This window comes from Gracilinanus agilis, chromosome 5, assembly GCF_016433145.1.
Source record: "Gracilinanus agilis isolate LMUSP501 chromosome 5, AgileGrace, whole genome shotgun sequence".
Lineage (NCBI taxonomy): Eukaryota > Metazoa > Chordata > Mammalia > Didelphimorphia > Didelphidae > Gracilinanus > Gracilinanus agilis.
This window is the reverse complement of record NC_058134.1, coordinates 123,162,801-123,177,594: the sequence shown is the minus strand read 5'-3', so window position 1 is coordinate 123,177,594 and position 14,794 is coordinate 123,162,801. Positions and strand designations below refer to the sequence as shown.

Genomic DNA, 14,794 nt, shown 5'->3' with positions numbered 1-14,794 from the left:
GGCAATTGGGGTTAAGTGACTTGCCCAGGGTCATACATCGAGGAAGTGTCTGAGGCCACAGTCAAACCCGGGTCCTTCCATCTCCTACCTAAGTGCCTTCCTTTTAGTTGCTTTCATTATCACACACATGTATATACCTATGTATTATTAATGTTGTCCCTCCCATTAGAATGTATGCTTAAAAAAATCTTTTCCTTCTGTCTTAGAATCGTATAAGTATTTGCTCCAAGGCAGAAGAGCATCAAGAGATAGGCCACTGAGGTTAAGTGACTTGCCCAGGGTCACACAGCTAGGGAGTATCTGAGGTCAGATTAGATCCCAGGACCTCCCATCTCCAGGCCGGGTGCTCTATCCACCAAACCACCAAGCTGCCCAAGAATTTACGTTTCTCAAGGGCAAGAACTAGGTGTTTCTCTTTCTCTGGGTTCCTAACTAACTTTTAGCACAATGCTTGGCACATAGTAAACGCTGAACAAATGCTTGTGGCTGACTTCTTGACTGATAAGTAACAAAGCTGAGATTGACCCAAGCGGACAGTTTCTCAGCTGCTATGAGCTTCTTTCCATACCACCATAAGAGCCTTTAGAATTAGATCCTCTATCATGATAAAAAAAAATCAAGGAGGACCCAATGTCCACCAGTCTCCTCCCTCTATTCTGTAGCTGACCCCCACTCTGCCCCCTGGTGTACTCACCATCACAGACTGGGCAGCAGGACCCTTGGGCAGGGAAGGGGCACTGGGCAGGGGCACAGGACTTTGGCTCGCAGGTGACACTTCCTTCCCAGCAGAGGCAGATTTGACAAGAGGATGTTGGAGAAGTGAACTGTTCCCCATTGGGCAGCTCCTTTCCATCATATAAGCAGCCTGGGGAGGCAGGAAGAGAAGGTCAGAAGAGTTTCCCAGAAGTCAGCTTTCTCTTCCCACCCCCCCCCATTTCCTTACCACCCCTCCCCAGACACATAGGAATATTACCATCACAAGAGGGGCAACAGCCCCCCTGAAGGGGGTGAGTGCAGACTGCTGGGGCACAAGGCAGTCTCTGGCAGGAGATGGAACCATTGAGACAGAGGCATCGGCGACATGGGTCCCCGGGTGGGGAGAAGTGTTGTTGGTGATGGGCAGAGGGCATCCCAGGGACTAAGCAATCAGCTGGGGGCACTAAGGGAATAAAACATGGTGCAGGAAGAGCTGAGACACATGCAGAGACATAAACATAATGGGAGCACTGGATTGGAGTCAGAGAACTTGGGTTCAAATACTAGGCTCTCCTTACACCCTGTGTGTCCCTGGGTAGATCACTTTACTTGAGTAAATCCAATGCTCAGCACTGTGCCTAGGAACATAATGTATGCCCAGTGGTTCAACTTGAATTGATCTCTCTGGATATTGAATCTGTATGTAAAAAGGATTGAACTAGATAATCCTTAAGGTCCTTCCCTGTCCTAAATCCTAAAGTACAATTAAAAAAAAAAAAACCTATTTGGAGTCAGAGGGACTTGAGTTCAAATTCTGACTATGCAGCTTAACCATATGACCTGGGATCAGTCATCTTCCTGGACCTCAATAACCCTCGTATGTAAAACAAGGGGTTAGATTAGATGAACTTAAAGATCTCTTTCTACTCTAAATCTACAATCCAATGATCCACTTAGGATAGCTAGGTGGCAGAGTGGATAGAGTGCCAAGCCTAAAGTCAAGAAGACCTGAGTTCAAGTCTAGCCTCAGATATTTTCTAGCAGGATGACCATAGACAAATCACTTAACTCAGTTTCCTCATCTATTAAATGAATTGGAAAAGACAATGGCAAGCCATTCCAGTATCTTTGGATATGACTGGAAAATGACTTAACAGCAACCCACTTCCATGGGAGATCCTGAGCCCCAAGGAAGGCTGGGACTGGGTAACCATTGGAGTTGGCTTTCTATTGGCTCAGGGGAGCTCCCGACCTCCACCCTGACCTGCTTGTCTATGGCCCACTTGCTCAGCCCTCCTCTCTAGGGGTGGAAAAGAGGAGAGAGGAACATGACCCAAAGGATGGAAGAAATAGGGGACCAGAGGATGAGTAGAGGAGGTGATGGCTCTGTACCTGGACACTGTGGACAACACTCTCCAAGAGGTAAGAAAGGCTCTGGGCAAGGCAGTGGCAGGCACCGTTGGGTCAGGCACTGCACATTCCCATTCTGTAACCAGAGAGATAAGACAAAGGGATAGACAGACACCCTCGGGATCAGGAGAATACTTCTAACTAATTCTAGTACCCTCACCCACCCTTCTAGGAGCCTTCCTAACTTCAAACAAGCCCAGTCGGAGGAGGCAGGGGATAGAGAGGGGCTGCCCGAGTTCTTCCCCCAAAGCTCTCCCACCTGCCTTCCTTCCGTCTCCTAACTTTGGGTTATTGAGGACGCCCGTTCCTTTCCAAAATCCCCAGGGCTCAGACTCACAATACAGTGGCAGACCCTGCATGGATCCGTAGGATGGGGGAAGTCAGCTCCATTGGGATACTCTTTCCCCCCAAAGTCACAGCCTGAAGGGAGCATCAAAGGGATAAATGTAGACTTCCCACACTTCCCAAATCTACTTTGGCTCTCAACTCCAGCTCCCGACTCTTCAGAAAGCCCTCTTCAACCTCTCCACGCCCCCAGGCATCCCAAGAGCCCTGTCAGATCCTGAGAGATCCCACATGTTGCTGGGATGCTGATCACACTGCCCCTCTCAACCCAATCCCCTCACACCTCACCATCGCATCTGCTCTTGCAGCAGGGGCCAGGAAGTGGGTGGGCACAGAGGGGCACTGGGCAAGCACGGGCCTGGCATCGAGCCCAGCCGCCCTGGCACTGGCATTCTTGGCATGGATCCCGGGGATGAAGGAAGCTCTCACCATCCACAAATACCCGATTCTCCAGTACACAGTCTATGCCAGTGGATCAGGGTAATGGGTAGGGAAGGGATACAAGAAACATAATGGAGATGTCGAAGGAGTCAAGCAGGGACCATGACTGACACCCTTTCAGCCAGAGTCAGTTAGTCAATCAACAGACCTTTATTAAGTACTTGCTATGTTCCAGGCACTGTGCTAAATGCTGGAGATCCCAATAAAGGCAAAAACAATCCCTGCCCTCAAGGAGCTTCCATTCTAATGAGGGAGACTACATGCCAACACCTATGGGCATACAAGATACATACAGGGTAAAGAGGGAGTCTGGGAGGAAAGGTACTAGCAGCTGGGGCCTCAGAGGAGGAAGAGGTCCTTACATCCTGGATGTCCACATTCCCATTTACCATCCCAATTCCACACACAGTTGTTTAGGTCCTACCCAGGGGAGGGCATTGCACCAATTTGGGCCAGAGATAATATGGATGTGAGAACCATAGAAGAGAAATGGATTCATGTTCCTAGGTTCACATCTAGGGGGTGTAGTGGATAAACTATTGGACATGGAGTTAGGAAGACCTGATACAAATCCAGCCTCAGACATTGGGCCAGTCTCTTAACCGTGTTTGCCTCATCCCTCATCTGTAAAATGAACTGGAGAAGGAAATGGCAAACCACTCCAGTATCTCTGCCAAGAAAATCCCAAATGGGGTCATGAAAAGTCGGACATGACTGAGAACAACTAAACAACAAAAATCTAGGTGTGCCCAACAGAGCCAAAGTAAGACTCCCCCCCCCCCCCCGGGGCAAAAACAATTTAGTGTGTTGAAGTCTGATTAAGGGTGGGAGAGAGGGAAAAGGTGAGTCCTGGGAGAGGGGCACAACAGTGATGGGATCCCGAGAGTGGGCAAACCCCAACGTACTATAAACTGAGGGAGAAGCTCCCCTCCCTCATGGAACACCCCAAAGTAGTTACAGCTCTAGAGTACAAGAAAACATTTGTGAGTGAGCCTGAGAGCAGGAGTACAAGTGAATAGTGGCTGGTCTAATGGCTGGCTAGAAGATATGAGAAGCTTTGCAAGATCCCTACTATCCCTGCTCCCCTCCTATGTTTTGAATGCTGGGAAATTCAAAGGGTTGAAGCCCTGGGCTATCCCAGAGGAGAGAATGGGGAAGGTGGAAAAGGCTTGCAAAGGATGTAGTGAGGAGCAGGACAGTTTCAGTAAATATGGGGACAGGGGGCAGAGCAGCTGGACCAGCCTCTATTTAGGGGGAGATGGGGGCTGGGGAAGACTGATCCAGGCAGGTCGGCACTGAATACACACATACCTGGACACTTAGGGCAGCACTGGCCCGGTGCTTTCTGGGGCCTGTCACAGGTTGTGGGTGGACAATCAGTTGGAGCGCACAGGACTGTCCCATCCTGGGAGGAAGGAGAAGACAGTAAATACTGGGAGAGGGAAAGGTTCCACTCTTACAAAAATATTGTTACTCTACTGATTTTTGAGTAGCAAAGAATTCTTGTGCAGAGGGGATGGACTAAGATGCAAAAAGAATGTTAGACATGGCTGATGCTTTGGTTTTTTTTAACTGTATGTCTCTGTTACCAAGAAGGGTTCTCTTTTTTGGTTAGGGGAAAACTGGGGAAAAGAGAAGGGAACAAGCGTTTATTAAGCACCAACTATGGGCTAAGCTTTAAATATTATCTCATTTGATCTTCACAACAACATTGGGAGGCAAATGCTATTATTATCTGCATTTTACAGATAAGGAAACTGAGGCAGACAGCAGTTAAGTGACTTGCTCAGTGTCACACAGCTAGTAAGTGTCAGATTTAAAGATGGAGAAATCAATGGGAAGGGTCAGGGGTTTATTCTTAAGAGCAACAATAAGACATTTTTTAAGGCAGTAGGGGGAAATCCCCTGCTGTGGGGACTCTGTTTTGGTCTCACACACTTATGTGGGGGCTATGGTTCAGGAGGCAGCATTAGTGGGAAGTACCTCACAGTGGCAGGTGTGACATGGGTGGCTGGGGTCGGTGAAGTTCTGTCCGTTGGCATAGATGTGTCCCTGGTACGTACAGCTCTCACACCCAGGGCAGCAGGCACCTGGGAAGGGCTGGGTGAGCGAGGCCAGAGCCAAGGAAGAGGAAGAAGGGGTATCTCTTGGAGAAGCCAGGTCATCTGGGGATGCTCAGTCAGTGGATCAGGCACCACATGTGGCTTGAGCAGAGGTTATCCTTGTACTCTAAGGGGAAGGATCCGGGTAACAGGGCACTCACCTGGGAACTGAGTGGGATGCTGGCAAGGAGGTGGGGTGCAGGGCACAGCCTCACACACGGGAATCCCCTGTTGACAGGAGCAGGTAGTGCAGGGCTGCCCTTCTGGCTGCCACTGTACCCCATCGGCAAACTCCTCTCCATTGAACACACACACTGCACGGGCACACAGAGAAGGTACTGGTCCATCACCATGGCAACTGGGGATATTGTACCCATCCCATGATGAATGACTTTCCTACTTTGGGTGAATTGTGTCCATTTGCCTCGTGTGTGAGGGATTTGTGATATTTTCAGCTACGAAATCATACAGCAGGAAAACACCTTGAAAGGGATCTAGTCCTGTCTTCTCTTGTAAAGTCAGACTGTCTCTTTCTGAGTCCAGTCTCCTTTCTATTGAAATGCCCTGCCTCTAACCATAGCCCGGGATTCTAGAAGACTTCTGTCCTGGGGATGCCTGAGAAGGAGCTGTCAATGGAAGTGCATGAAGTGGATAGAGTGGGCTGTGAAAATGTGTGACCAGTCCATCGGTCAATGAGAGCTCATCATCTCAGAGGAGGCACTGGAGGAGAGGAGAGAAAAGGAAAGACCTTCTCCGGCCCCTAGACTAAGAAATAATGTAGTGAGAGACTCAAAAAAGGGTAGAGATTTTTAGATGGCAGAGCCAGTTAGGTAGGCTAGAGCTCTTGCCTTGAGCAGTCATTCTTGGGGCAGACTCAGAGCATCCACTAGGGGTCAAGACCAGCTAGAGAAGAAAATGGCAAACTACTCCAGGATCTTTGCCAAGGAAATTTCAAATGGAGTCATGAAGAGTTGGACACAGCTGAAAAGACTGAACAACAATGGAAGGCAGTGTGGTCGAGTAGGAAGAACCTTGGATTTGGAATTAGGAGAGCTGGATTTGAATCCACTTACTATCTGAGACAGGTTATCTCCCCCATCTGTCTCAGTTTTCTCATCTGTAAAATGATAGCATTGGAAGAGATCTCTAAAATTCTTTCAAGTCCTGATTCCCATAATCCCATTAGGTTAAGATGCTAGTTAGAAGTGAAGAAGCCTTCTTTTCCTCAAGGGTAGAACCAGCACCAATAATAATGATTGCTAATATTTATTATAATCTGGGCTTCTGGGCATGCCAGTTCTAAAATGGAGATGCCATTGAGGGGACCTTTTGAGTATGCCTGGTTTGCCTAACCTGGAGTCCTCTGTATCCTCTACCCCCTACCACATGGCTGGGGGTATCTTCCTTTAATTAGTGGCCTTTATCCTTAAAACTGGCAAGACCGAGCCATTGCTCTTTTTTCTGCCAATTTTGGGTTGAGCTTGAGTGATGGAAGTGGCAATGCTCTTTCAGGCCAAGACCCCAAGTGAAGCAGATTGGATTAGAAAAAGATTTCTGCCCTCTCTGAAAGAGCTTATCAATTCTAGTTTTGTTTTGTTTTTTATCCCTTACTTTCCATTTTAGAATCAATACTGTGTAATAGTTTCAAGGCAGAAGGGAACAGAAAGGGCTAGGCAATGGAGATTAAATGACTTGCCCAGGAAGTTCTAATATTCTCTTGTATTTTGTTTGATTTTAGGGTTCCTTTGATCCTATGTCTAGGAAAAAAAGAAACATTAAAGTACCCACAATGTGTCAGGCACTGCCTTAAGGGTTTTACTAATATTATCCTCACAACAACCCTGGGAGATAGGTGCTATCATTATCCTTATTCTATAGTTGTAGAAACTGAAGCAGATAGAGGTTAAATGACTTATCTAGGGTCACACAACTAACAAGTGTCTGAGATTGGATTTAAATTTGGGTCTTTTTGACTCTCTATCGACTGCCAAGCAGATCATCCAAAGGCTCCATTTGGAAGGAAAATTACCCAGGTTGCAAGGATCCTAGGAGACCTGGTCTCCATCCATAAATAGGGCTCAGACCTGGCTGAGGAGGGATAGAGGTTAGCAGGCAGAGGCTCTCACCTTGGCAGCTTGGGCAGCAGTGTCCAGGCCTTGAGACCGGGTTAGGACAGGGGTTAGGTGGGCATTGCACAGGCACACAGCGAACCAGGCTCTTCTACAAGACATAAAGAGGTAGGACACACAGGCAGAAGATGACGGACTCCTAGGATCATAGGATGAGAGCCGGATGAGGCTTGGGGGCCTTCAAGTCCAACCCCCTACCATGACAGATGAAGATACTGAGACCAAGAGAGGTGAAGTGATGTGGCAAGGCAGGCCAGAGAGCTTCAGGATGGGGAGGGAAAAAGGAAAGACACTGGCATGCAGCAGAACCCAATCCTAGTGGGGAAGGGCTGGGAGGCAAAGAGCCAACCTCCTGCCCCCAGACACGGGGTAATGGAGGGCATGAGGCAGCACATAGAGGCCAAGAGTGGAGCCAAGGGCACAACCCCGGAGAATGGTGGAATGGTGGAGAATCTCACAAGCGAGCCTCCAAGAGCACAAGCGTCCCAAAGTCTGCTGCTCAGAAGCAGAGCTGCAGGCAGGGGGCCTCACTCACCAGGCAGGTGCAGCTAAGGCAAGGGTTGGAGCTGGACAGGAAGGCTGCCCCCTCCTCCTGATGCTGACCCTCATACTCACAGCCTGGGAAGAAGGGAGAGGTGGCTCACGGCAGGAACCCGTTCCCCCTCCAGAGGCAGCTCCAGGCAAGGGAAGGAGGGAGAGGAGGGTAAAACATGGGGAGAGGAAGAAATTGGGGGGAAGGTGGGGGATGCGGGCAGGAAGCACCATGAATGGAGCACTGGCCTGGGGTCTGTGTGGGGACTGAGGAAGGCAGTTGGATTTTGTCCCTGGTAGGGCGCAGGGATAATTTAGCAGGCCTGGGCCTCCTGGGTCTGGCGTGATGGAGACGAGGGCCTGGGCTACCCGAGGGCCAGTGGGTTCCCGGTCCTGGGGAGTAAGGATGCTGCTCTGTGGAGGCAGGGCTGCTAACCATCCGGGAGGAGGAGGTCACCTGGCCTACAGACAGGACAGCACTGCCCCGGTGGGATGTAACTCTCCAGGCAGCTGAGCTCTGGACACGAGGCCTCCATGCACTGAACAGTCCCATCCTGTGGGAGAGGAGAGAAAGTCCTGTTCTCTGGCCTCCCCCTAAGCACAGACCTCCATAATCCCAAGGGCCCTCCCTGCAGAAATCTTCTCATCACCAACAGCTGTGGCAGCCTTGGGCACCACCCCTGGCCAGGGCAGGGCCAGACCTTTACCTGGCAGGTGCAGCTGACACAGGGCTCCGGATACCACATTTCTCCGGTTTTTCGGTTCTCGGGGCAGATTATGTAGCCTTCAGGCTCTGAGACCAAAGATACAAAGGGAGAGAGGCAAGAGTGGGTGCCTCTGTTTCCCTACACATTAATGTGTGTTTATTATCTCTCTTCCCACAAATGGTAAATGTTTAATAAATGCTATCATCCGTGCATTTGTTCATTCTTTCATCCTCTTGCTTGGCCATCTCATCCACTCTTTTTTTTTTTAAACAATCCTTACTTTCTGTCTCAGTAACAACTAAGACAGAAAGACAAAGGATAGGCAAATGGGATTAAGTGACTTGCCCAGGGTCACATAGCTAGGAAGTGTCTGAGGCCACATTTGAATCCCAGATCTCCTGTCTCTAAGCCTGGCTCTCCATCCATTGAGCCACCCAGCTGCCCCCTGTACAACAGTTTTTTGACAGGGTAGTAGGACAAGGAGCCCTGGTTGAATGCCCACCCGGCATGAGCATCGGGAGTGAGATGCCCCAGTCAGGACCTGAGGCGGTCTGGGAGGAGAGGGGCTAGGCAAGAGACTGACCTGGCTCACAGCCCTGGCAGCACCTCCTGAGGTCTAGGCAGGGCTTCCACGAGCACAGCGGCTGGCTGCATGTCACCTTTCCTTCCTGCCGGGGAGAGGGAGAAGAACGTAGGGCAGCCGTGCCTCTAGGAAACTAGGGATCCAAAGCAAGAAAGCAGCCCTGGCGGGAGTCGGGGCTGCAGAGGAAGAAGGACCAGCTGGAATCTTGGTGGTATCTCTGTCTCCCTTCAGCCCATCTACACTAATCTCAGTTTGGGCTCTTCAGAGAACCCCAAACTGTCCTGCACTGAGAGGGAAGGAGAGAGGAAGAGCAGGTGTGAGAAAGATGATGGAGAGAGAGGGGGTGGCATCCGAAAACTCCAGGGCTTACCAGACAGCGACAGGTGGTGCAGGCATCAGGAGAGAAGGTCTCCCCGCTGCCATAGGTCCGGCCCTCGTGGCTGCAGCCTGACCCCAAACACAGAACAGTCATTGTAGGTGACCCCCAGTCCCTAAGACGGCAGCCTCTGAGGGTCACAGGGCACGAGGCAGTGCCTGGTGGGCCCCGTCTCCCGCCGTGCCACGGGATCGTTGTAGAACTCACCGAGGCAGTGGGCCACCTCCCTGATGAGGGAGCACCGAACCTCCCCTTCCATGCAGACACAGCGAGTGCAGGCATCCGGCTCCCAGCGGGTTCCCACTGGCCACTCCTGCCCCTGCCAGGCACAAGGAGGTCTGCGGCACTCGCAGGACTCCAGCTGCTTCACCCTCGCCCACAGGTCCAGATTCTGGGAGAGCGGCAAGGATACGGATGATCATCTGGACGTGCTGCTCCCCTTTCTCACCTCCTCCCCCTCATGGAGCCCCGGCCACGTGGGAAAGTGGAGAAGGGGCACGTGCCGCCTTTAGAGCAGAACCAAATAGTGATATTAGCTGGTCTCCGAAGCCTCTTCCATCTCTAAAGTTCTATTCATTGTCCTTTTGTGAGTCCTCTCCCATTTTTACCCTTGCCCACTTCCCCTCATCTGGCCCCTAGAACCCTGTGCCCTCACTCCCCATATGTCCATAGCCCCATCCCTACCTGCTCCCTAAGTTCTGCCACCCTGGCTCCCAGCTCCCATAGCTGCTTTATCATTTTTTGCAACTGTTCTTCCAAAGGCCCACAGAGGGGAGGTGAGTCAACAAGTGCCAGCTGTTGGTAGTGACCGATGTCATCGTGGATGGCTGGCTGTCCTGGGTCCAGTGCTGCAGTGTCTACAAAGCATAAGGAGCAGAATGAGCAGAGAAAATAGAGTTGAAGAGATCTGGGTAGGACTTGGTGGGATGCTCAACTCCAACATTTTCACCCCAGAATCAGGGGAGGAGAGGACAATTATTTCTAACCCTGCAGGTCCTGCCGGTGCCAGGAGTCCTGTAAGAAGGACACTTCTCAGAGTACTGCACTGGCTCTGGAATAGATTTACATTTGATCCCTCACTCTTCTGTTGACTCGTACCATTCCCCAGCTCCTGGGCTGTCAAAGATAGAGATGGGAAAAGGAATCACAACAGGAATTGGGAGGCCAGTTTCCTTGGGTGCATTGGCAAAGGGCACATCCAGATGCATGGGCGGCTATAATTTAGAGACCTGACTGAGGCTCAAAGGCCCTGGGGTGGGTGTCCAGTCATGGGAGTCTGGCAATCAAGACAAGAGAACCTGGCCAATGACTTCTTCATTTTTCCAAAACTACTAGAAGCAGCAAATGGTAGCTACTAGTTGTTGTTCAGTCTCTTTGGGACCCCATTTGGGGTTTTCTTGGCAGAGATACTAGAAGAGTTTATTGTTTACATCTCCAGTTCACTTTACAGATGAAGAAACTGAGGCAAACAGGATAAAGTGGCTTATAAATAGCTTGGTTCCATCATCCAACTCCTGCTTATTCATATCACTAACAGCAGCCCAAAGTAGTGACCACTTGTACCAATGGACCAATCTGCATGGACTCAATCTAGAACCTTGATGCTTCTGCAGTTGGAGTCCTACACTGCCCATACTCTTTAACCCAGTAGACCACTATTGGATCTATAATTTAAGAAGATCAGAGTTAGGGGGAAAGGACCTACTTGTACAAAAATATTTATAGCAGCTCTTTTTGTAATGGCAAAGGATTGGAAACTGAAAAGATGTCCATCAATTGGGGAATAACTGAATAAGTTGTGTTATATAGTTGTTTTTTTTAAATCCTTACCTCCTTGTCTTAGAATCAATACAGTGTATTGGTTCTAAGGCAGAAGGGTGATAAGGGTTAGGCAAAGGGGATTAAGTGACTTGCCCAGGGTCACACAACTAGGAAGTGTCTGAGATCAAATTTGAATCTAGAACCTCCTGTCTCCAGACCTGGCTCTCAATCCACTGAGCTACCAAGCTGCCTGCTGTGGTATATAGTTGTAATGGAACATTATTGCTTCATAAGGAATGATGAACAGGATGCTTTCAGAAAAATCTGGAAAGACTTATATGAACTGATACAAAGTGAAGTGAGCAGAAACAGGAAAACAATGTATACAGTAACAAATATTATACAACGATCAACTGTGAAGGATTAACTATTATCAGCAAAGTAAGTTTCCAAGATAAACCCAAAGGACTCATGATAAAAAATGCTATTCTCAGCCAAAGAAGGAACTGTTGGAGTCTGCATATCAAAGCATGCCATCTTTCACTTTATTTCCTCAGGAGCTTTTTACTGTATGTGTGATACGTGTCTTCTTTCAGGGCATGAGGAATGTGGAGATATGTATTGCATGAAAGCACTGGCATAACCTGTATCAGATTATTTACCACCTCAAGGGAAGAGGGAAAGGAGAGAGGGAATGAATCTAAATCCCAAAACATCAGATAACAATTGTCAAAGATGGTTTCTACATATAATTGAAAAAAAAGGGGGGGGGGGAGAAAAAATCCCAGGCTAGGGCTGGAGGATAAGAGGAGGTATCTGGAATTTCCACTTCTAGGCAGCCATCCCTGGCTCAGGTTCCAGTACCTGATTCCCTTGGCATTTACCCACCAGGGGATTGATGGTCAAAGCTTCCAGCTGATCCAGAACTAGAAAATTAGCAGAACAGGAGACAGTCATCCCCAAAGAGGCTCTAAATCTCTCATCTGTGTCCCACTTTCCCCTTCCCCTCATCCTTCTCTTTTAGGGGTTCAGTTGATGAAACAGACAATAAGTCAGTTAATCAACAAACATTTATTAAGTACCTACTATGTGAACTTAGGATACTAAAGGGAGAAATGAAACCATCTTTGCCCTTGAGGAGCTTATATTCTATTAGATCAGCGGTTCCCAAACTTTTTTGGCCTACTTCCCCCCTTTCCAGAAAAAATATTACATAGCTCCATGGAAATTAATTTTTTTAATTTTAATAGCAATTAATAAGAAAGATAAATGCATCTGTGGCCATTACCGCCTTCTTGGATCGCTGCAGGACCCACAAGGGGGTGGTAGCGCCCACTTTGGGAATCACTGTTAGAGGAACAACAGGAAGCCATAGGAGTAAAGGCAAAATAAAGTAAATTGGAGGAGGCATGTGTACCCCATGTACAGCTAGGTGGCATGGTGGATAGAATGTGAAGTCAGGAAGACCTGAGTTCAAATCCAGACTCAGAAACTTCCTAGTTTTGTGACCATGGGCAAGTCACTTCGCCCTGTTGGCCTCGGTTTTCTCATCTATAGAATGAGCTGGAGAAGGAAATGGCAAACCACTTCAGTATTTCTTCCAAGAAAACCCTAAATGGGGTCAGCAAGAGTGACATCACTGAACAACAATAAGTGATAGTTGAGGATCAGGAAAGGCTTCATTCATGGAGAAGGTGGTATTTGAGCTGAGATTTCAAAGAAAGTAGGAGATTGGAAGAGATAGAAAGGTGGATTCACCCTTGACACAGGGGAAAGAGTGGACAAAGGCACCCAGGCGGAGATGAAATGTTGGCTGAGAGATATCAAGGAGATCAATTCACCGGGAAAAAGAAAAAGGTCTTGGCACCAGGACCATCCAATTATCTTCAGCTCCAGAGCCCAGCCTCGACTCTTCTCCCTGAGCCTTAGTTAACCTCAGTTACCAGATTTTACCCTCAACTAAGTGTAGCTTCTCCACTAAGACCCCACCCCCACCCTCGGAATCTCCTTCTAGACCTTGGCCCCTGGTTCCCGGAGAGGCACCACCAGAATGGGGAGGGGAGCCTTCGAGGTCACCCGGCTATAACAGAGTGTCCCAGGCTTGGGGAGACCCTACAGAGAAGAAGCCTAGTCAGCTGCGCCTTGGTTCCATCTCCAGTCTTCAGTTCTTCACCTCTCCCTGCCCTCACCTCCTCCAGATCCCAGTTTCTGCCTCTCTCTCTCCTTCTCTCAGTGTCTCTGGGTCTGTCTGGGAGCCTCCTTGGCCCTTTTCCCGATCCCTCCCAGCCTCTGCCTCCCAGCCAGCAGGGAAGGAGCAGGCACCCAGAGCACAAAGGCATTAGATCTGGGCTCCTGTTCTTGCCTCTTTCTCCCTCCCCCTTCCCCACACTCAGCATAATTAACTTCAGATTCCCAGATTCCAAGGGAGCTTCCTCTCCACTGCAATTCTCTGACTTCCTTTCAGGACGTTCCTAGATGCCCTCCTCTACTTCCCCACCGGGTCCTGGGTTCAGCCATCCCCCAAGTGCCTTCTGCCCCTTCCCCTCCCTGAAACAAACAATGGCCCCCTCCCATTTTTTTTAAAGGCTGGTAGACAGACAGTGGGAGCAATCGAGTCAGATCGGAGCCCAGGGAAGGCAGAAGCCAGTACAGTGAGCCCCAGCCCCTTCCCGCTTTGGAGCAGAAGGGGCCCAGGCAGCCTCCCGCCTCCAGCCTGGAACCCCAGCCGGCTCTTACCATTCTCCTCTGCTTTGGGCAAGTTTAATCCCTGCTTGGGGAGTGCCAGGGCCAGGAGGAAGAGGGGGAAAACAGCTGCGAAGAGAGTCCAGGGGCCTCCCGGAAAGGCCATGCTCCTCTCCCTGGCGCTTCCTGAGTCACAGAGCTGAAGGCAGCTCTCTAGGACTCAGGGAGAGAGCCAGGGGCTGGGTGGTGGAGGGGGGGGAGTGGGGAGGCTGGGGCCGGACAGGGGGCGGGTGGGGAGAGAAACATCAAGGCTGCCTCTCTTGCCTTTGTTCAGACAGTCTAGTGTCCCTCCTCCTCTTGCCCTGCAGAGAGACCTCAGGCCAATGGAAAGTCCAAGGGAGCCAGGTTCAAAGCCTCCCTCTGAGAGCGGCCACTTCTGTGACCCTGAGCCTCAGTCCCTTATTGGGCAAAATTTGAGGTTAGACTAGATGGCCTCTGAGGTCCCTTCTGGCACTAAATCCACGGTCCCTCCCACCTCTACCGGGCTCATCTCTGCCCATCAAAGCTCTTTTTCTTTTAAACTCCCCTCAGTCTTCAGACCCCAGAAGCTTCCCCCCCAGGAAAGGTCAGTCTCTTTAGTGCTGGCACCTTTGGAAGATTAACTTTTTTTTTTTTTAACCCCTGACCTTCCATCTTAGAATCAATACGGTGCATTGATTCCAAGATAGAAGAGTGGTAAGGGCTAGGCAATGGCGGTCAAGTGAGTATCTGAGGCCAAATTTGAAGCTGAGACCTTCTGTCTCTAGACCTGGCTCTCAATCTACTGAGCCACCCAGCTGTCCCACCAATTAACTTTTTAAAAATAAACTTGGACCTGCTCTGCTTATCAGATGAGCATCTATCTCCATTATTCACTAGGTATGAGCAAGGTGCAGACACTTCCCTAGATTCCATGGGAAATCTGTACATATTGGCTGAGGGACGTGGTCTGGTCCTTTGGTGACTTTATAAAACCAGCAGTTAGATGGGGG

The 14,794-nt window shown here is 49.7% G+C and overlaps 1 protein-coding gene across 1 annotated transcript in view; it reads right to left on the bottom strand.

Moving 5' to 3' along the window:
* The window catches only part of LOC123249940 (kielin cysteine rich BMP regulator), a 30,440-nt gene extending 16,511 nt beyond the window's left edge, over positions 1 to 13,929 (bottom strand). Inside the window, exons 1-18 of the mRNA XM_044679023.1 lie at positions 13,732 to 13,929; positions 13,025 to 13,161; positions 12,370 to 12,428; positions 11,966 to 12,007; positions 10,005 to 10,177; positions 9,528 to 9,711; positions 9,315 to 9,391; positions 8,112 to 8,208; positions 7,659 to 7,741; positions 7,121 to 7,214; positions 5,156 to 5,308; positions 4,876 to 4,982; positions 4,204 to 4,297; positions 2,740 to 2,913; positions 2,444 to 2,526; positions 2,089 to 2,182; positions 974 to 1,159; positions 695 to 865 (exon numbers count right to left, since the gene is read on the bottom strand). Of these exons, the coding sequence (XP_044534958.1) occupies positions 695 to 865; positions 974 to 1,159; positions 2,089 to 2,182; positions 2,444 to 2,526; positions 2,740 to 2,913; positions 4,204 to 4,297; positions 4,876 to 4,982; positions 5,156 to 5,308; positions 7,121 to 7,214; positions 7,659 to 7,741; positions 8,112 to 8,208; positions 9,315 to 9,391; positions 9,528 to 9,711; positions 10,005 to 10,177; positions 11,966 to 12,007; positions 12,370 to 12,428; positions 13,025 to 13,161; positions 13,732 to 13,929 (2,206 nt within the window). The remainder of the gene's footprint in view (positions 1 to 694; positions 866 to 973; positions 1,160 to 2,088; positions 2,183 to 2,443; positions 2,527 to 2,739; positions 2,914 to 4,203; positions 4,298 to 4,875; positions 4,983 to 5,155; positions 5,309 to 7,120; positions 7,215 to 7,658; positions 7,742 to 8,111; positions 8,209 to 9,314; positions 9,392 to 9,527; positions 9,712 to 10,004; positions 10,178 to 11,965; positions 12,008 to 12,369; positions 12,429 to 13,024; positions 13,162 to 13,731) is intronic.
* Between the last annotated feature and the right edge of the window lie 865 nt (positions 13,930 to 14,794).